At 28.9% G+C, this 21,199-nt stretch overlaps 3 protein-coding genes and 1 long non-coding RNA gene across 9 annotated transcripts in view; 2 read left to right on the plus strand and 2 right to left on the minus strand.

The window, feature by feature from the left end:
• The window catches only part of LOC118069643 (FERM, ARHGEF and pleckstrin domain-containing protein 1-like), a 29,365-nt gene extending 19,065 nt beyond the window's left edge, over positions 1–10,300 (plus strand). For 3 of the 4 annotated variants that reach the window (XM_035087885.1, XM_035087886.1, XM_035087887.1), the window contains exons 11-15: positions 5,204–5,430; positions 6,478–6,567; positions 7,367–8,270; positions 8,617–9,025; positions 9,151–10,300. In XM_035087885.1, the coding sequence (XP_034943776.1) occupies positions 5,204–5,430; positions 6,478–6,567; positions 7,367–8,270; positions 8,617–9,025; positions 9,151–9,226 (1,706 nt within the window). In that variant the 3' untranslated portion in view covers positions 9,227–10,300. Of the gene's footprint in view, positions 1–1,368; positions 1,772–5,203; positions 5,431–6,477; positions 6,568–7,366; positions 8,271–8,616; positions 9,026–9,150 lie in introns of those variants that run through there. The other variant, XM_035087888.1, reaches the window with a different exon arrangement.
• Positions 10,301–13,200: 2,900 nt separating this feature from the next.
• Positions 13,201–16,266, plus strand: LOC118069636 (glycine-rich cell wall structural protein 1.8-like). The gene is made up of 6 exons (XM_035087875.1): positions 13,201–13,359; positions 13,502–14,389; positions 14,455–14,877; positions 14,937–15,128; positions 15,222–15,582; positions 16,009–16,266. The coding sequence occupies exons 1-6, from the start codon at positions 13,302–13,304 to the stop codon at positions 16,190–16,192; spliced, it is 2,106 nt and encodes a 701-aa protein (XP_034943766.1). The 5' UTR covers positions 13,201–13,301; the 3' UTR covers positions 16,193–16,266.
• A 708-nt stretch (positions 16,267–16,974) lies between these two features.
• LOC118069637 (DNA-directed RNA polymerase II subunit RPB1-like) lies at positions 16,975–18,964 on the minus strand. 3 transcript variants are annotated; one of them, XM_035087878.1, is made up of 4 exons: positions 18,841–18,964; positions 18,584–18,760; positions 18,270–18,540; positions 16,975–17,702 (listed from the first exon to the last, which is right to left on the minus strand). In XM_035087878.1, exons 3-4 carry the CDS (start codon positions 18,419–18,421, stop codon positions 17,030–17,032), a joined length of 825 nt encoding a protein of 274 aa, XP_034943769.1. In that variant the 5' UTR covers positions 18,422–18,540; positions 18,584–18,760; positions 18,841–18,964; the 3' UTR covers positions 16,975–17,029. The 3 variants fall into 3 exon arrangements, with proteins under 3 accessions (XP_034943769.1, XP_034943767.1, XP_034943770.1); XM_035087876.1 differs by having other exon boundaries at positions 18,270–18,760; XM_035087879.1 differs by lacking the exon at positions 18,841–18,964 and having other exon boundaries at positions 18,270–18,648; positions 18,742–18,797.
• Positions 18,965–19,784: 820 nt separating this feature from the next.
• On the minus strand, positions 19,785–21,012 carry LOC118069638 (uncharacterized). Its single transcript, XR_004690657.1, has 3 exons — positions 20,854–21,012; positions 20,275–20,367; positions 19,785–19,974 (listed from the first exon to the last, which is right to left on the minus strand). It is a non-coding gene; the product is annotated as an uncharacterized lncRNA (long non-coding RNA).
• Between the last annotated feature and the right edge of the window lie 187 nt (positions 21,013–21,199).

Raw genomic sequence — 21,199 nt, forward strand, 5'->3', positions numbered from 1 at the left:
ATGTGCCTACATTTTTAATCCCAACTTTTTCTAATAATTTTTTTAAAAGGACAGTTTTTTTTTCGAATTATTTTATCATAGTCAAAGTAATGTAAGTTGAGTGCTGATTCGATAAAAAAAAGAAATGCTTGCATCAATAATGGAATTGGATTTTCCAAAATCGTTTCCAAAAGCCATGTAATTAAAGAAGAAAAAAAAAAACCATACAAACCAATAATTCATAAAAACAAAAAAGATCAAAATTATATGGCTTTATAAAATAATGAAAGTGGAGTTAAAAAAAAAAAAGAATTTATACAATTAAGGTGCAATAAAAAATTAATTAAATGAACATTATTTAAGTATTAAAATATTGAGGATTATGATTTCTATATGAAGTTAACTTTTTTTTTTTACCATTATTTTGCTTCGGCATGCAATTAAGTAGGAAAAAAAATTGACGACATGAAACCATCAATCCTTGTATTTATTCCAATAATTTGTAAAACCTCATGTAGAGATAAGCCCCCTTTTCACTGGGAAACCTGTAAATTGATAACCAATATCAAACTCATTAAACTGCATCTATTGCATTGGTTTGCAAACCTATCATTGCACTCTCACATTTGCACACATTTTTTCTTCTGTTCATTAACTATATAATAGATAAATTAATTAATTATTTATAAATAAAGTTTTGAGAGAATTTTTTTTCTAGATGTTTTCTTAGAAAACGACTGAAATCTATAATCAATTCGATAAACAATATCTTGAATAATAAGCAGACAAGCCCTTTAAACATGTATTTATAGTTATTATAAAACAAACCTGAAGTACATAATTATAAACATTTATACAAGTAACAAAGAACGATCGTAGTTAATAATAATTGATGACTAAATAATTAAAGTTAGGGAACAACGTTTAGGTATTGTTTTTTTGGTAATTATATAGTTGAACTCCGTCATCTCCAATTTCAATAGGAAAAACTAATCTAATTTGTTTAATTTACTTAAATTTAAAGCCACGATGAGTGCAGGTCCAAAAAGTAAGAAATTAGACACAAGTATAATTGGTAGAGTGTAACTAGAAGGTTCTGGGTTCGACTCCCAGCTAAATAAGTTGCTTCTTTCTGAAAAAGTAGGCCTGCACAAGTCGTGGGAGACTGTAAATGAAAGAAGGAGAATGAAGGAGCTATAAAATAATATTATCTTTTTTTTTTAGATTTCATAATTGATATTGATTGTTATCATTTAAATATTTTATCACAAGTCATTGTTAATTTTTTTATTGAAAACGACTTGAAACATTGTTTTATTATTAATTGATGGGTCAACTGTAGAAATATTAACGTGACATTCTTACGAATACTGCGTACCATTTTGACAGGTGGTGATTACAACCGCTGGAACTACTCTAATGGATATGTGAACTCACCCGCTTGGCACGTGCCATTTCGGGTCAATCCTGTACGAAATGTATTGGCTCATGCAACACCACGCAACCTGACTAATCGGTTCTTACCAGTCTATCCAGAATGAGCTAACCGCACGTGGGGTAATATTTAAGCCAATGAAAAAACTCGAGTTAATGAAAATAACTAAATGAACAAAGAACAATGTTGATATATACATATATTGAGTTTAAAATTTAATTAAAATGTCAAGTAGTGAATGAGCTGAGTACCACGTATCACGACACGGAGAACATCGTACGAGCTCCAGTAGATTCATTCTATTAGAATCATGTTTAAGAAGGTCCTTCTGAAAATTTGTTATTACATTTAAACTATCATATTAAATGTTAATACACGAAGAAAAAATTTCGTCAAATTTTACTGAGCAACCCAATTAATTTATTGGATATTGTTAGAAGGAACTTCTTAAGTAGTTGCATCTAATCACAAAACAATCACACTTCCTGATCTGTCACATATTTTACATCATTAGAACACATTCACCTTTTTACCATTATTATTGGAAATATTTTAAAATATTTACAAAGTTATGCAAGAAATTGTAAATAAACTTTTAAGACTTTTTTATTCATATTATTAAAGATTTAATTGAATTCTATTACTCTCTTACTACAAATTAATTCCAAATTATATTGATTTTATTTTTTATAGATAACAGTTATTGAAAATGTGTCTACATGCTTGTTTAGAGTAGAAGTATTAACAGAAATATATCCTATTGTTTTCTGAAGGTTATCAATTTAAAATTAATCATAAATAATCATTTTTAAATATTCATTATTGATTAATATCATTAATTACAGACTCTTTTAAATATTCTAGTTGTTTGTAAAACATTTACACTCTTTTTCTGTGTCCTGTGTTGTGTGGTACTTAGCTTCCCGCATCTATCACATCAATTAATTGATTGATTGACTGTTATTACCCCACCCAAAACTATCGAGTAGTGACCTTTTTTTTAATTGTCACATTACTATTGATATATTTGAACATTATAAATAATGCAGTGTCAACTCACAGCTATTGAATATTAATAATTTAATATTTCATTCGAATTATCAATATTTAGGCAAACTTTGATTCTTTTGGAGCAAAAAAATGCATTTATATAAAGAATTCTAATATGGGTCCAAAATGTTTCCACTTGTTTGGTGAATTGTGATGGTACAGTGGAGTTTATATTTTTGTTTACTGCTAGAAACAAAAATTCTTTCATTTTTGATCCATTCCTAGCTCAACATTGGTCTGATGTACCTTGACTTGATCCAGTATTTGTTCCTACCAGGATTAAAACTGATAAGCCTCTTTCTAGATGAGAAGTATTTTCTTCTTTACCTTTTCCTGTGATTATTGTATTTAATATTTGGATTTATATCTTCCTTTTTTTTGTAATTCTTTCCAAGTGTTCTTCACAGTTAATTCTTTTTCCAGTATGAACTGAAAAAGATATAAATTTTTTTTTAAATGAGTCATTGATTTTCTTATCATTTTGAATTTTATTATCATTGTTGAAATAGAGACTCAACTGAAATATTTGATTCTACAATAGTAAATGTATTAAATATCGAAATGCTTTAATAGTTATTCACTGATGAAACAATAATTCATTTAAATACAGTGGGTTGACATGACATTACACAGATTGTTCACTTGAATATCAATACTTTTTATTAATCAATTTAAACGACCTATATCCATTTAGTAGGCAATTTATGGCAAATAATTTGAACTCTTTCGTTTGCCTTTTTAATGTGAATTTTCTAGTCTGAATCAATAAATGCATTAAAAATATTTTAACCAATTATTTAAGATAAAATTTTCAATTTTTGATGAATGGAATCAATAATTTTTTTATTTTATTCATCTATTTTAATTGTAGACTTTAATTATAATCATCACCTGTCGATTTTTGCTACAGTCAGTGCTCTTAGGAATGTCTCAAAACTCATCAAACTAACCTCTAATTGAAAACAATCCCTTTATACAAATAATTCATCAACACATCCCAATTTCTCATGAGCTCTTTAATTAATTGAATTTTTATTGAAACTTATCACGAAATTATGCATGTTATTTCATAACAATTAGTGTATTATTGCTCGTTATGTCACAATGAGTGAAAATAAGTGAAAAAGAAACCGAATGAATGAGTGTGACCGAATAAAAGACAAAAACAAGAGAGCAAAAAACAATTTCTCAAGTTGAGAGAGTTTTTATGTGTGAAAAATTTTTTAAGAGCTTAAATGAAAGAAAAAAAAACTAATTGAATATTGAATACTGTTTTTTCTCTTAGATCGATTTCCGAATTATTCATGTTGCACCGTTGACATTATTAATCATTGTCGTCATAATTGTTGTTATCATTATTGAACTAATTCTTATCATGTTCTCGAAAAAGATGGTATTGAATAAAAATAAGTAATAAATAATTCAGTAATTAATGAAATAATGAATAATAATTATTAAAGAAATAAAAAATAACGGGATAAGTATTATCTTTAAGGTTATAAAATCGTCAGTTATTCATTTATGATAAATATAAATAATTAGTTATTAATTTTATTAAATAATCGAGGAGAAAAAAAAAACAAACACCAAAAATTCGATATTGTTCTCTGATGTTAGTTAAAAAAAACGCGAAAACGTAATTTTTAAAAGCGAAAAATTGATTTTGAAAATTTTATTAAAATTAATTAATAATATCTGACGAATTTACATATTGAATCATTATTGATATCATTCGTCTTCTTGCATATAAAAGTGTTAGTTTTTAAGAATAATCGCGATAATTTTTTAATTACGATGCTTATTAATAAATAATTACGTTATTTGATAAATCAAATTATGCTCTTCCTTGTACGGAAATAAATCACAAAATCCGATAATTATGTACACGCTAAGATAAGAAAGATAAACGTGATGTCAACTAAAATAAAAAATAATTTATGATTAAATGAATGAAAAAAAAACAAAAACAACTGTAGGGAATTTATTGTACATTGATTATTGATACATAATAATATTAATAAATTATATACAAAGTCATTTACAGGCATTAGTAATTTTTATTATTTTATTTTAGAAATTTTATATATTTTTTAAAAAAAAAACAATTATTTTTAATGATTACATAGTTTTATTTTTCTTTTAAAAATGAGTTTTTAGAAAACTCAATTTTTTTTTTGTTGAATTTTGTAAAATTTTTCTTTATTAAATCGCACTCCTGGAATTGTTGGTCAGCTGGATGACAATACCAAGTGTGAGTAATCCCGAAGAGCAAAAAAAGTCTTTATTGTTTGATACGATAATTACTCTTTCAATAATTAGCACTTTAAAATAATTTTATATTCATTCGTATGTTCGTTTTTATTCATTATTTACATCGATGTAAATTTTTCCCTCAAAATTAGGCAATATTTTCTTTTAATGCACTTGTGTCCCATTAAATAATAAATGTATACGAAGGACAAGCCAATTTTTTTTTGTCTAAACAACAAAAAAAAAGAATGCAACTATAAATATGCATGATAAAATGTTCAAAAGCACGTTAATAATTTATGTTATAATTTACGTAAATGCAATGAAGTTGTATATTTTTTATTTTATCTAAAGAGAGAATTTATTTATCATAAACGCTGCAATATTGCATGATAATCCTGAGTTGGCCTTATTATTCCAAGTTTTTGATCTATTTTTCATCAATATCTGCTGAACAATTATAGATTACTAACTAATATCTTCTTACAGATGGTGTAGAGAATTGTAAACAGGAGCCACCGGAGGAAATATCGAAAGGGGAAAATAACAATTTATTATACCTCAATGGGAAGCCAGATAATCAATCAAATGGAGGACCAGATATGAGTGTGAATGTAAATGTTAATGTGATTAATTCTGTGGAATCGAGTCCAGAGAAAAGTTCTAATGTGATGAAGAATGGTGGTGTTGAGGATATTGATATAAAAAAAACTAAGGTAAATACATAAATATGAAATGATTATAAATCAGAAGATATTTACATTATTTCATTAATTCAAGCTCTTTCAACTTATTATTATTCTTATCAAAATTAAACCCATCTAATTTATTGTTTAATAAATTAGGATTTATATTTCAAATAATAAGCTGGTAAATATAATTAAACATAAAAAAGAACGATTAAATTATAAATTGTCTACAAAAATTTTGAATTCATCGTTTTTAATAATATTAAAAAAAAAATATTAATAGTGTAGAAGTGATATGCAGTAAAGCTTTAGGTTTGATGCAGGATATTTATTTTTCCATTCAATAAGAAAATATAAAAAGATTAAAATAGAGTACATATATATATATATATTAAGTCTTATATACACATAAATAATGATGGCTATAAGATTTGCTTAATGGAACGACTTAGAATGGATTGGCTACTTGCTTATTCAGTGTACGTTTCTTTAATAAACAGCCAAAACTCCAGAATACATTATAAAGGTGATTTTCATAATAAATACGCATACTTTGATATTTCCTAATAGAATCTCATAAATTTAAATTATTATAAAACAATTTATCTTGTAAAATGATTTTTATTATGTACTTTATGATAAAGTTTTGAATTTTATTTTTAATATAGGAAAAGTTTTGATTCATTTGTAAGCAGTTTTTACTTTTACATTGATTCAATGTTGAGATGTATAATAATACCATTCATTAAAGTTTCTACCAACTTGTTTATCAATCACGTGATATAGATATAAATATAATCAATCGATTAAACGATATTCAATTTCTAAAATAGAACGTTATTTTTGAACTACCAATAGCCATTACTTTTTTAATGGAATAACGAAAAGTGATTTCACAATGTATTACATTTTATGTATCGACATATATCTAATAGTTTTATTATTTTTGTTTTTTTTTTGTAATATAGAGTTCTAAAAATCGTTTAAATGTCGAGGATGATTGGCAATCAATAATAGAGCTTTTTTGTGTATTGTTTTTTTATTGTATTAAAGTGACATAATTTTTATTTACAGAGATGGCCGACAGATAAGGCTTATTATATTGCCAAAGAGCTTCTGATGACTGAAAGAACATATAAAAAAGATTTAGACGTCATTAATGTGGTAAGATAATTATCTAAAATAATTTTTCAGTGAATAGATTGTACATGGGATATAATCAACCCCAATAGGCGCAATTAAATTCATGCATTTTCTTATTTAAATACCTTTGAAACATTTTTTGGATTTAATATACATGTTTTTGACAGTGTACTCCAAAAGATGTCATAACAATTTATATAAAAACATCATTCAGATAACTCTGTAACCGTAATTGACATCAATAGAAACGTAAATGTGTCTGGTAGGTAGTACGTCTGGTGCTGATAGGTGTACAAATTTAAGTGATTTTTTTTTTTTGAAAGTACATAGTTGGTACAGAAATATTTTACTCAGATTTCTGTTGAGAGGTTGAAAGTTATTTGAGATTAGAAACACTTGAGATGGATTTTACCCCATGTGCAGTTGAAGGTTTTAAATCATGGTAGATGGAATAAAGATCGAATCTTTTTAGCTTTCTATTTCATTCTTTTCGATGGGAAATAATTAAAAATTTAAGCAGTTCGTTGATGAAACTATTAAGTTTATATTAAATATAAACGCAGTCACATTAGATCATTTGTGTGAAAAGACCTCATTCACAACTTTGACTATCATGATTGAACCCCGGTTGGTAATTCTGACATTTAATTGCATTTTGTCTCCAATTCCCCAACACCACATAAGACCTTCCCTTGCCACTTACCTGAATGTCTACTTCTCTCTGAGATGGAGTGATTCTCTAGACACTTATCTTATGATTGGATGCATTAATGCTTTAACCTAGTGACCTTTCATAGTAATAGACATTTTTGTTTTTCAGTGGTTTAGAGAGGAAGTAGCACGAGAATCAGATCTAGAAGGTGAATCAGCGGTAGGATTAATTGAATTACTAGCAGACGCACATGGACCATGTCTACAAGAAATGGAAGCTCGACTTGCAAGATGGGAAAATAACGCACGACATAATATTGGCGATTTTCTGTACAACACTTTGCTTAATGTGCTTCCACTTTACGATCAATATCTCGAGCATCTTATGCCAGTACTTGAGAAGATGGAGTATTCAATGCGAACATCTCGTCGGTTCGATCAACTGTGTAAAGAGTTTGAAGCTCAAAAATATTGCTATTTACCACTTAGCTCATTCCTCTTGAAACCATTGCAACGATTACTGCATTATAACAGTATTATCGATCGACTATTGGATCATTATCCAAAAGATCATACAGATTTTGAAGATTGTCTAGCTGCTAGAGATAGACTTGGTGAGACACTTCTCGAGGGTCTTACTGTTTTAAATCAAGCGGAAAATCTAGTTCAACTTTGTGAATTACAAAGAGACATCAGCGGGTTTGAAAACTTGGTCCAGGAAGGAAGAAGATTCATCAGACAGGGATGTCTTCAAACTTATAGCCATAAAGGCTATCAGCAAAGGATGTTCTTTTTATTTTCAGACATTTTACTTTATACATTCCGAGTTCAGCAACCTACTCAATGTTTCCGTGTTCATGGTCAACTTCCATTAAAGGGAATGACGATTAAAGATGGTGACAATAAAACTGGAACGGATTTCGTATTTGTTATTAGTCAGGGTAGTCAATCATTAACTGTAGCAGCTAATAATGAGGAAGAGAAAGAACGATGGCTTGAGGATTTAAATATGGCCATTACACAACTCGATTCAGTTGATGGAAAAACTCCATATCTGAGTTTAAAATCATCTAGTATGTATTTTACCAGCTATTTAAACTTTATAAAGTTGCTATTTTGAATGCAATGCTACACTTCACTCAAGTTTCTTTATTTTATGCCTGTAAATTACGCTTTAAATATTATTAAAATTCATCCAGTTTTCTCATAATTCTTTTATAATTTGAACCAACTTATTAAACTATTTAGAGCATGATAAAATATTTTATCAAGATATTTGATAATTTTTATTTGATTATTCTTCTTCTAATATATAAAATTCTGGTTGAGTATTTTTACATTTCAAACTTACATTAAATTGATGAATAAACCAAACTTGTATCCACATTTCGACATAGACAAATGATTTTTTTGTAATAGTTTTAGGAGTTGGCGATGAAATTGGCCTGGAACTCGATAGATCGAGTTGTGGTGGAGTAAAAGCATCTCAAAGAAGTAATTCAACCGTTCACGTATGCTGGCATCGTAATACAAGCATTAGTTATAGCGATCAATTGCGTGCTTTTCAAAATCAACTCAGTGGATTTTTATTGAGAAAGTTTAATAATAGCGATAACTGGCAAAAACTTTGGGTAGTTTTTACCAATTTTTGCCTCTTTTTTTATAAATCACATCAAGATGATTTTTCACTTGCATGTTTACCACTTCTTGGATATACAGTCTCAACTCCGTCCGAAAAAGATAGAATCAATAAGGAATTTGTATTTAAATTACAATTTAAAAGACATGAGTACTTTTTCCGAGCTGAAAGTGAATATACATTTGGCAGGTAAATAAATATTTAATTATTAATAATTTTAGTGCTGAAAAATTTTTAAATTATTAAATCAATGTTTTTTAAAATATAATTTATTTTATTACTATAATTGTAATATTATTATATTATTGTTACAGATGGATGGAAGTGATAAGAAGTGCAACACAACAAAGTCACATTCCTGTCAATTTTGCACAAAAAGAGAATTATTAATTTTCATTCATTGATTAGTAAAAAAAAAATGTATTCATCAATTGCATTATTTTTATGTTAATTTTTATATTTTAATAGGAAATTTACATAAATGCAATTATTTCATTATCGATAATTAATTATCACTAACAAGTATATTTCACTTTTTTAAAAATCAAAATTGCGGCCTTAAATCATTTTAACGTTTAAAAATATCGTTAATAAGGTTATAGATAGATTCTTATAGTCTCAATGATTTGTTATTAATTATGTTTCAGAACGATTTTAGTTGATTGTTTAATGTAAATATTATTGGCCTAATAATAATTATATCAAAAGTTAGGTATTGTTTATGATAAATTGTAAAAAATATGAACTATTTCATATTTTATCAGGGGGTCATTTTATTTATAAAAAAATGTGTCTTTTGTAAGCGACAATAATTTTATTGACATTCATAACTAACGAATTCAAAATTTACCTTTGAAGAAAAATTTATTCATCAATTTCATAAGCTGTTATATCACTTTACATTGTTTCTAACATTTCAATGATTAATTAACTGGGATTAACATAAGACTGGGAAGGTATTGAAAGACTTCATGAACATTAATATCAATCATTTGATTTTTTCTGACTAAAGAAAAAAAGAAAGATCAAAAATAATTTGTGGTAGTATTTATCAATCAAATAAACTATGTTTGAAAATGTCATAAATAAAAAAAGGATATTGATTATAATCGATTGTTCCACTAAAAATAATCATATAGTAATAGCTCATAATCAAATACAGTCACTTATTCGTAAACAGGCTGCTTAAAAAATATGTATCGCTTAAGAACTATATACATTTTTTATTTTTATTGTTATTCTACAACTGTTTTTAAGGAATTGTTTTTATATAAGCATTATTCAATGAATGAACTAATGGACAATTTTTAAATATTGACAATTATATAATTAGAAAGGAATTGTATAATTTAGATAAATTGACTGTAACGGTTGTTATTATCTATCGCAAAAGGAATTTAATAACGATAGAATAATAAAAATAATTAGATTCTTTTAATAATAATAAAATTTTTTGGTAGCAATTTTTTTTTTCTTATTTAATACTCTTCGTTAGTGGAATTTCAATCGAAAATATGTTATTAAAAGTTGATAATTTACTAGATGAATTAAAATAATTTTTTGAAAATTTTTTTATGAATTAATAATAAATTTATAAAACATAAAAAATGTAATTCAATTAATTTTATACAATAATTATTGTTACTAAGTATTTTTATTATGAATATAATTTTAGGTAATCATTTGAAAGCTTTTGATAATTAAAAAAATCTAGTTTTCAATTCTTTAAAATTATATTCGACTAGAAAATAATTCATACTATCTCCGAAATGTTATTTTTAATTCAGCACACAGGGATTATTTTGATGTAGGGAATTCCCAATTGTGAGACTAGTGGGAAATCCGAAGGTTGTGGAGTTATTTAATGTCCTACAGAATATATTTAGTCAAAAATCAACTGTTTAGTTAATATTTTGTAATTAAATCATTCTAATACAGCAATAACTTAAGGACTATTATTTGAGTTTTATTTAAAACAAAAAATGTTTAAATTATAATCAACTAGATAAATATTATTTCAAGCGAATTTTTTTTTCTTATACTTAATGTATGAAAGCATCAAAATTATTACTTTCAATTTTTAATGACCTTCACATCATTGTTGTACAATGTTTTTCTTAAACAAGTTGAAGGTTGATTTTAAAAATACTTTTTTTTTATTGCTAATAAATTACTTGCTTCAAACAACTATGTAATGTAATGACAAAAAAAATCATTCCTAGTTTGTTTTTCTGAACCAAACACGTGTTTAATTAGTATGGATAACTAATAAATATGAATTGATCTAAATTTAGGTATTTCTTGAGAAGCGTACATTTTTTAGAATTACTTATACTGAAAAAAACCTTGCTGGTTTAGAAAAAAAAAAAATTTTTTTCAATCAAATAAGTCAATAATAAAAATATCCATGAAATGTTTCTAATATATCTTTCGATCATAGCTTTTATGAAATAATTTTATATTTAATCGGATGTTCAATGCTATTAATTTATGTATTTCAATTTTATTAATTACAATTATTAGCATAATTATGTTTAAAAATGAGTTGTATATAATAATTGTCCTGTCATTATTCGATTGTATAAATAATGGATTCCTTTCCATAGTATTTCCAAGTATCCACACATTCTATTCATGTTTATTTCTTATTATTGTATTAAAAAAAAAAATAGAAAATCTTAATAGTCTAGATTTTTTGTATTTTATCTTAAGCTTATTTATTGATTTAAGAATTTTAATCCAATTACTTTAAATGTTGTCTTAAAATCCATAAATGCACTTTATAATATCCAGGAAGCTAAAATATAAAATTGCCAATCTGACTTAAAGCAATCTATCATCATCAGCATTTTTTTCATTTGGAAAAGATTGAATAAATTTATTCATATTGATAGAAATGACTCAATAAAATATGTTAATAACTCCTATAAATAAAATCACATTTTATTTAATAAAAAAAAAAGCTATTTTTTGCAGTGTGTTAATTATGGATACAAATTAAGCTTCTAGCTGAAATTTATTTTTATATAAACAAGTAAAAGAATGAGGAAATACTTTCAATAATGGTTTATCAACTCTTTGATCATCTACTTAGAATGAATAAAAACTTTTTAAAAAAACCTGTTTTATACCCAGTCGACAAAAATACAGCATTAAATTACACTTTTTATTTTCCATATATGTATAGCAATTTTTCGACAAGAGATTAAATAGATAAACTATTTATTTATTAATTTATTTTTTCTGATGTATTTTTTTTCATTTAAAAAATCTTAATCCTTTTGATTAATAAAAAAAAAGGAGCAAAATTGATGATTAGAGAAAAAATGATGAAATGAATTGAATTATTTAATGAATTTTATAGAACTGACCTCATTTGATGTCTGCTGATTCTCTATTATAATAACAAAGATACGAAATGATTTGAATACAAGTAAAGTAATTGAGGGCCGGGAGAATTTAATATCGATGAAGGTAATCTTCTTTTCAGCATACAAAGTTTAAAGCCTGGCTTCAAACTCATCATCAACAATGAGGTAAGCCTTTTCTTATGTAATACGTAGAACAAGAAATCAAATAAAACAAATAATTTTATCTAATTATTGTATACATACCATTTCTTGTAATAAAACACGTTTTTCAAATCATCCATCTAAGTAAATGACAATAAGATTATTAATAAACAGCAGTGATTTAATTTAAAAATTTGTTTGGCCTCATTTCTAGTCATTAGTTGAATCATTGGAAAGAAAACTTAGATTTTCTTAGCAATTTGGATTATAAATAATGAAATATTTCGGGGTTATCACTTTTCTTGTCTGACCTGTAAAGGTTCAAGTTTATCTTTTTTTTGTTTTTTAATTATTAGAAACTGTAATCTTTTGATATTGAATGAGTTCACGACTGAACTCTCTTATGTTTACCGGCCTCAATTCGCGTGCATATTTTGATCGTGTCCTTATTTTTGCGATGGAAAAACCAGATCAATTATGAAGTTTCCAAGTTGATTATTATTGATTCATTGAGGATTTTCCCCACTTGTATTCGTCAATATTCATATTTTTATTTATTTTTGGACCACTTTTTTGGTCATTTAATTATTATTACATAATAATAATGATGATGTGAATTTATTTATTGATTTTATAATGATGCTATCATGTAAAATGAAGTAGAATCTTTTCGAAGATGATGGAGATTTTTTTGCTTGATTGAAAATAGTTTAATTATTTTAGGTAATGATTTGTAAACAATTCTTTGGTGTTATGGTTAGTGATTTGATGATGACCTTGTTGAAAGTGGGTACAAATCTGGGGATTTTGAGGCTTCATAGAGCGTGCGAATTCTTTGACGAAGAGTTCAAAGCGTGCCTACGACGTAAGACGCTAAGGAGAAGGACCGAGGAATAGGTGGGAGTCCTCTAGTATATTACCACTCAGTTGAGTGATGATGAGCACAGTCAGACATGGCAAGAAATCAAATAAGCATATTAACGCTTCTAGTGATAGTTGCTGTTGCTCAAGGTTGATACATCAAAATTATTATTATTGTTATTACTTTAAATATTAATTTTAAATCTTATAATTGTTGTGAAAATATTTTTAAGATGATTGAAAAAAAAAAATAAATATTATTAATTTTTAATTTACTTTTGGTTATTTTTAGCAACTTATTATGATCAAGATGGTTGGAGATATCCTCGATATGTATCAAGCAGTAGCTCGTCATCAAGTTCATCAAGTAGTTCAAGTGGAGTTGGTGGAAAAAGCCAAACAAAAACTGATACTCATGTAATTGGTGGCGGTGTTGCTGATGCTAATGCCAAAGCTACGAATGATGGAGTTATTTTTGATGATGGAGGATACGGTGGTGGTCATGGAGGCTTTGGACAGGGTGGTTACGGTGGGGGACAAGGAGGATATGGTGGAGGTGGCCTTGGTCATGGTGGAGGTGCCGGTGCTGGTGCTGGAGGACATAGTGGTGGTGGTGGCTTTGGTCATGGCGGTGGTGCCGGTGCTGGAGGACATGGTGCCGGTGGCATAGGTGGAAGTATTGGCGGTCTTGGCGTTGGAGGATCTGGTGGTTTTGGAATTGGTGGAGCAAAAAGTGGTGGTGTAGCTGGTGGACAGTCTGGTAGCTATGGAGCTGGCTATGGTCAAGCTTCCAGTGCAGGAGGATCATCTGGCAGTTATGGAGGAGGTTTCGGATCAATTGGATCAGGTGGTAGTCACTCTGGAAGTGTGGGAGGTACTTATGGCCAAGGTGGTGGTCATTCTGGAAGTACAGGAGGTACTTATGGCCAAGGTGGTGGTCATTCCGGAAGTGCAGGAGGTGCTTATGGTCAAGGTGGTGGTCATTCCGGAAGTGCAGGAGGTGCTTATGGCCAGGGTGGTTCTATTGGTGGTGGTTTTGGAAAAGGAGGTTCTACTGGAGGTGGATACCCAGCAGGTGGCAATTTCGGTGGAGTTGGTGGTGGACATTCTGGTGCTGGTGCTAATGCTGGCGCAGCTGCCAGTGCTAGTGCTAACGCTAATGCAAAAGCCGGTGCAGCAGGTGTGTTTTCAATTATCTTCATTGAAAAATCTATCAGAACTATTAATTATAATTTTTATCTTCAGGAGGTGGAAGTGGTGGAGCTGTCCCACTTGGACCTTCAATTCCAGTTGGCCCCTCTATCCCTATTGGAAAGTACCCTGCACCAACTGGTGGTGTATCTACCGGACCAATTCAACCAATTGGTTCTACTGGTCATGGCAGTGTCGGGGGCGGATATGAGCAAGGAGGTTACCAATCAGGATACCAGCAAGGAGGATATCAATATGGAACCTATCAACAAGGAGGAACTAAACAAGGTGGCTACCAAGGCAATTATGGTGGCGGAAATGGATTAGGAACTGGACAAGGAGGTTTCGGGACTGGTCAAGGAGGTTTTGGAACTGGTGGTGGATTTGGAGTTGGCCAAGGCGGTGGTGTAGGAACTGGATCTGCTGGAGCTGGTGCTCATGCTGATGCTAAAGCTAGTGCTAACGCTAAAGCAGCTGGTAAGATTTATCTACTCATGATCCAAATGATCCTCATAGCTAATTGTTAATAATTTTAGGTCAAGCTGGAGGCGTAGGAGGAGTGGGTGGAGGAGCAGGTGGTTATAATCAAGGTCAATATGGTGGTGGTTATAATCAAGGCGGATACAGTCAAGGTGGTTACAGTCAAGGCGGTTATGGTCAAGGTGGTTACGGGGGTGGAATCGGCGGCAAAGTCATCGATCCATGCTTTGCCCCTCAAAGCATAGCCTGTAAGCGGGGGCATCTTACACCATTGAGACATCATTTTTTAAAAAAAATTTTTAAACCGTTCGATATACGATTCCGTTTCACCGCCCGTTTAGGTGCTGAGTCTCAAGGTCGAGTACCTGGAGGATTCGGTGGTGGTAATGTAGGAGGAGGTAGTGGAGGACATTACGGAAGTGGCGGAAGTGGAGGTGGACAATACGGAAACGTTGGTGGAGGTCACTTAGGGGGTAGTGGTGGTCATCTAGGAGGTGGTGGTGGCCACTTAGGAGGCACTGGAACTGGTTCCGCCAACGCCAATGCTAATGCCAATGCCAATGCCAACGCAAATGGTGGATTAGCAAGTGCCAATGCAAACGCAAACGCCAATGCTAACGCTCATGGTGGTCTGGCAAATGCAAATGCTAATGCAAATGCAAACGCAAACGCAAATTCTAATAATAATTCTAATGGTATCGGGTGAGTAGAAATGATATTTTCTCTTTACTTTTCTTCAAAAAATGTTCAAGGTAAACTAGAAATATTTCTGTGTGATTTACGACTCATCATTGATGATGTCATAAAACTGGAGATGTTTTTAAGCGAAATAATATTTATTTTTGTTTATTTGCATTGTTAAATTTCACACCATAAGAGAAAAAAATTATATAAAAGCGTTTAAAAATATTTATCATCAATACATTAGCTAGACTGTTATCGAATATGTTTTTCTTTCTAACTTTCGATAAAATTATGTAAATAACTAGTTCTCACAATACAAACCTATCCACCAAGTTCTCAAAAACTTGGAAGAAAAATGTTAATTCAGGATATATTTAAATAACTTACTGAGAAATAATTTTCATCAAAAATATTATGAAGCTAATTTACCATTCATCATTCTAGACTCTTTTCACGTATTGGTGAAGATGGTGGAGAAGGCACTGGCAGTGACAACATCAAGAAAACACCGGAAGTAAATAAAAGTGGAACTGTCGATGGTGCCAAAGGTGTTTACAGCAGTAGTTCATCGAAAGTCGATGAAAAAGGAAAAGGAACTTACCATGTTGAAGCTGGAAAAATTAATTAGTTCAATTGTCTAACTAAACAGTAAATTTAATGCCATAATTACTGATAAGACGAATAAAAAAAAAGATTGTTAAATCAACCTGAGATTGAATCTTAGGATTGAATATTACTTGTATTTTATATATGTGATCAATATCTGTCAATTACAATAATAAATAATGTTTTTGTACAAAACAAGACTTCTATCAATTTAACTATATTTTGCTTCTAGAAACTTAAAATTTGTTCAGCTTTAAATGAAAGTATTAATATTTACTCTTTGCAAGTTCTATTCTAAAAATAATAGGAACTACTTTGCTGAAGTTCAGATCATATTATTAATTTAAATAATTATTAACTCAAGAGCTAAGAAGTCCAACTTAAAATTAAACAATATGAACAAAAAGTAGTATTTTAGATGTTAATTATTTAAATTTATTAAACATCTAATTTTTAATCAACATTGATTATTATTACATAGACCGCAACGTTTATCCATCATGATCTATCAGAGATATAATTGTTCATAAGATGAAAGAAGAGGTCAGATGACCTTGGTAGTTCATTCAAGTAGGATTAAACTATCAGAGATAATCAAGACGCAATACAGTGACGTTTAAGGCCAATAGGCATTTTTTTTTTCTATTTACTTGTCATTTATCACGAGTTTTAATATTGCGTAATAGTGTTTTGAATGATTTTATCTATTGTAGATGAGCTGGCTGTCATCATTAACATTTTTTCTTAATTAATCTCGATAATTAGTAACCGAAATAAAATATCAATAAGAGATTAAAAATAATATGAAGTTTATAAGAAAATATTTTTATTAAATCATGTAACATTATTAATAAATGGATTAATTTTCAAAAATAATAGCATCATTTGATGTAGTTTCATTATTTGTTTCTTTTTGTTCTTCAGTTTCAGATTTTTCAGTCATTTCTTCATTAGTTTCTTGATTTTTCTCGCCGTCCTTGCTATCACTTTCTTCACTTCCGTCTTCACCTATCCTAGGTCTGAAATAAAATGGTCCTCCATATTGATTCGATCCTCCATATTGATTTGGTCCTCCATATCCTTGATTTTGAGGAGAAGAAGCCAGAGCATTTGCTAGAGCATTTGCAAGCCCATTTTGGGAAGCAGCTGAAGCAGCAGCACTTGAAGAAGCAACAGGTAAACCATTGACGATTCCTGATGTAGCAGAAGCTGAACTTGATGCACTGGAAGGTTGATTATAGGATGGATTGTATGACGGATAATAAGGATTGTATCTGTTTCCTCCTGATTGAACGTTGGCTTGAGCATTGCTGTTTGCATATCCATTCTGAGATGATGCATCAGCTTTGCTATTAGCATTGGAATTTGGTCCATATGCTGATGCAGATGCGTCAGCTTTTGCTTGTGAGTTAGCATAAGGACCTGGATATGCTAATCCATAGTTTGGATTTACTGGAGGGTAGCGTCTATTTTCTGATGGATAACTAGGATATCTAGTATTTCCTTGGGCATAGTCCACGTTGGGGATGTACCTGAAAGAATGAAATAAAAAATGTTATTCAAGTGATTTGGTAGTTGATAGCAGATAGAAAAATAATATTGTGCTGTTAGTGGTATAGTTGAATTTTATTAAGAATTATTATAAGTATAGTATTTTAAAATGTAAAACTGTTTAAACATAAATAAAATATTAAAATAAATGATGATAATTAATGAATAAAAAGATAGTGTGACTTGGACGAAAAAACTACTTGGGTAAACATGAGACTATGAGGACCAAAGTGTTCTATCTACGTAGAACAGGACTCTTACAGGTCACTCTAGTTTACATGACCTCATGTTACCTGAAGAATACTTTTATTCCAAAAAAACTGTACTTAAAACCATTTTCACTTCAATTTCACACTATTTAGAATTGACTTCAACATAAAAATTGATACCTAGTATTTTTCAAGTCTTCTAAGATTTGATTTATCACAAAGAAAGTTCTTCAAATTAATTGATATAAAGAAAATGTTATTTATAAGAAGTTGAATTAATTTTTTGTAGAAAAAAGTATTTAAATAAATACGAAAGTAATGAATGAATCATTGATTTACCCTTGTGGTCGGTATCCATTCTGAGGATATTGAGCAGGAACAAATGATCGTGGTTCAAAATCGTCCTTTGGAAATTCAAATGAAAATATTTGTTGATAATTAGATGAAATAGCAAGAAGTGCAAGAACCAATGATGAGTATCTGAACACCATCTTTGCCGTGAGAGATTCGACTGTTTGACTGAATTTTTAACTTTATTCCCTTCAGTTTTATAGGTGAATAAGGCCACATGGTAAACATTGGTAATTCCGGAACCTACACATCCAAAGACCTAAATTCTTACGTTATAGTGAATGAGCAAACCTCGAGGTAACTTGTTTTTTTTTCGATCCCGCCTCCTTTAGCGTCATTAGTGGTTGTCGAACTCAGAAGAACTTTTCTTGAAACATACATTTACAATTCTAGACCACTTCCATTACTGTATGTATAATTAGGAAATACATGCTTTATTATTAAATGCTAAATGACTCACCGGAAAGTGAATTTGTAAGCTAAAAAAATCCAATGTCTTATTCTCAGGTAAAATTAAATTCAAAAAAAATATATAAAGTAAATTTGGATTTCTATTAACCTTGAACATCTTTCTATAGCAATTAAATCATCATAAAAGAGTGATGCTGGTTTATTTCCAATTTTCTTTGATCTTAATATTTTTATTAGTTGATAGAAGATTGCTTTTTTATGTTAAATGTCAAAAATAGATTATTTTTATTAACAAAAATGTTTTATTTTCTGATAACTTTCAATTCTAATGCAGTAAAAAAATCCTAAGGAAAAGTTAACCTTAATTAAAATACCATAAGCCTTTGTGTCTCAAAATTTTAAAGAAATAAATTATTTTGATAATGAGATAAGTTCAGGCATATAAAATAAGACTCATTTCTCGAAATTTGAAAATATTTAAATGGTTGAAACAATAGTAATGATAATTAATTAATTAACTATTAAATAATTATTTTCAATAATGCTTGTTAATTAGTGTTGTATTAATTATTATACTAATCAAACCATTAGTTTTTCAATTGAAAAATTGATTTTTATTAACCATAGCATTTTTATGAAAATTCCTAACCTTTTTTGTTTACATTAAAATAATTTTATGGAGCAAATTTTAATTTTTTATATGGAGGTATTTTCCCAATTATTAATTGACGTCACAGATAGTTATTTTACATTACTCCATAGTGAATTAATGTTTTTTTATGAAAAATAGTACAGTTTTAGTTCGAAAGGTACAGAATTGTATGTTCTAAGAATTAGCATTTGTGGTCCACAGTGGGATTTACCCAGCCAGTAGGTATTGACCATGAAATTTATAATGTAGTATATTATTTCGCTTCTCTCTAATAGTATGTCAATAACATTCTCCGTTGTGTTTTAGTTTTTTATGAATATATGAACGTGTGACCTTCCACAATGACGACAAAGATCTGGAATTACCTATGCTGCTGAGTAACATTAGACATTCATTTTTCATTTATGTAAGTTTTTGAAAAATAATTAGTTTACTTATAATTATTCATATAGAGTTCATTTTATTCAATTTTAATGATCATTTCACATAATACTTTTAATGAGCAATTTTTTATATTTATTGTTTCTGTTAATAGGAGGATGGAAAGAGTCGTTTTGTTGAAGTATTATATGTATCCATACATTCCACCACCACGGCCACCCATGTAACCAGGATATCCACCCATTTGTGCTAAAAAAAAGAAACATTATAATGTTTTGGTTTGAATGATTTTTAATATATTATATCATATATTTTAAAATGAAACCTAGATTTTAATAATGAGTATTGAGAAAATTTTAAGTGAAGTAAAAACTAGAAATGAAATGATAAAATGTGATAAAAACTAAATCAATGATAATTTTTTTTATAATATCTGTGATTTTTATGTTTTATAAAAAATCATTCTACCTTTTAACTTTTAAAATTTTCTCAATAAATAAATTAAAAAATAATTTAAATTATTATTTAACATTGATAAAATTTATTTACATCCATATCCTCTGCCCATACCACGGTTTCCATATCCCATGTTACCTCTTCCCATATTACCTCTTCCCATGTTACCTCTTCCATATCCATAACCTAGGGTAAAAAACCATCTTTAAGTTAAAATTGAAATAATTAAAAATACTTATCATTATTTTATGTTAATAAATGAATTTTCGCAATCGTTTTCAAAGACCCAAGAGTCAAAAATCTTTATTTATTGTAATCAAATAAAATAACTCTAGAAGTCTCTTTTTGCAATTTTTAATTGTTTTATACTTTATAAAAAAATGTTTCAGATCTGATCAGATGCAGATTGTAAAACTAATTTGATCTGACACGAAGGTAGTTGAAGCTTCATCTGGATCCCATCAAGTTACTTTTGCTATAATATAAATATTTTTTTGTGATCAAGTCAGATCTGATCTAACTCCTTTTATTAGATCAAACCTGATGAGCTTCAGTCACATTGGAATCGGTTTTTTTCCCAAGTATGCAAATGACTGACTTCATGTACATTAAAATTATTCATGAATATTAACGTACATCATGTTGGAATAGATATTTAGTTCAAATATTTACCTTGAGCACTGGTGCCATACATCAATGCAGAAAGAATGAAAAGAAGTGCCCAGAAGAACTTCATACTTGATAATATAATATCACTTTTTGACTCAGAAATAGCAACGACTATTGTAATGTTTGCTGAATGCTTGCTAGATATTAACTGCGACCGGAGGTAGATCTAGCACTTTTTTATATTCAGCAAATAACATAGGTACATTCACACTTATGTGGAAAAGTAATTATTGTATTTACTATAATAAATTATCAATTGATGACTTTTGATTCGTAATCACTCATTATAATAACTTCCGTGAAAAAATGACTTTAATTGATTGTTTGCATATAATTTTTTTCAATGGAA

Source organism: Chelonus insularis, unplaced genomic scaffold (genome assembly GCF_013357705.1).
Source record: "Chelonus insularis isolate UGA/USDA-ARS -01 unplaced genomic scaffold, ASM1335770v1 contig_41_pilon, whole genome shotgun sequence".
Taxonomy (NCBI): Eukaryota; Metazoa; Arthropoda; class Insecta; order Hymenoptera; family Braconidae; genus Chelonus; species Chelonus insularis.

What these genes read in the sequence shown, in the direction of transcription:
- LOC118069636 (XM_035087875.1), top strand. Translation starts at nt 13,302, where the DNA reads ATGGCAAGAAATCAAATAAGCATATTAACGCTTCTAGTGATAGTTGCT. An exon ending in GATAGTTGCTGTTGCTCAAG is followed by an intron (nt 13,360 to 13,501) that starts GTTGATACATCA and finishes GGTTATTTTTAG; the next exon opens with CAACTTATTATGATCAAGAT. An exon ending in TGCTAACGCTAAAGCAGCTG is followed by an intron (nt 14,878 to 14,936) that starts GTAAGATTTATC and finishes TAATAATTTTAG; the next exon opens with GTCAAGCTGGAGGCGTAGGA.
- LOC118069637 (XM_035087878.1), bottom strand. Translation starts at nt 18,421, where the DNA reads ATGGTGTTCAGATACTCATCATTGGTTCTTGCACTTCTTGCTATTTCA. An exon ending in AATGGATACCGACCACAAGG is followed by an intron (nt 17,703 to 18,269) that starts GTAAATCAATGA and finishes TCATTCTTTCAG; the next exon opens with GTACATCCCCAACGTGGACT.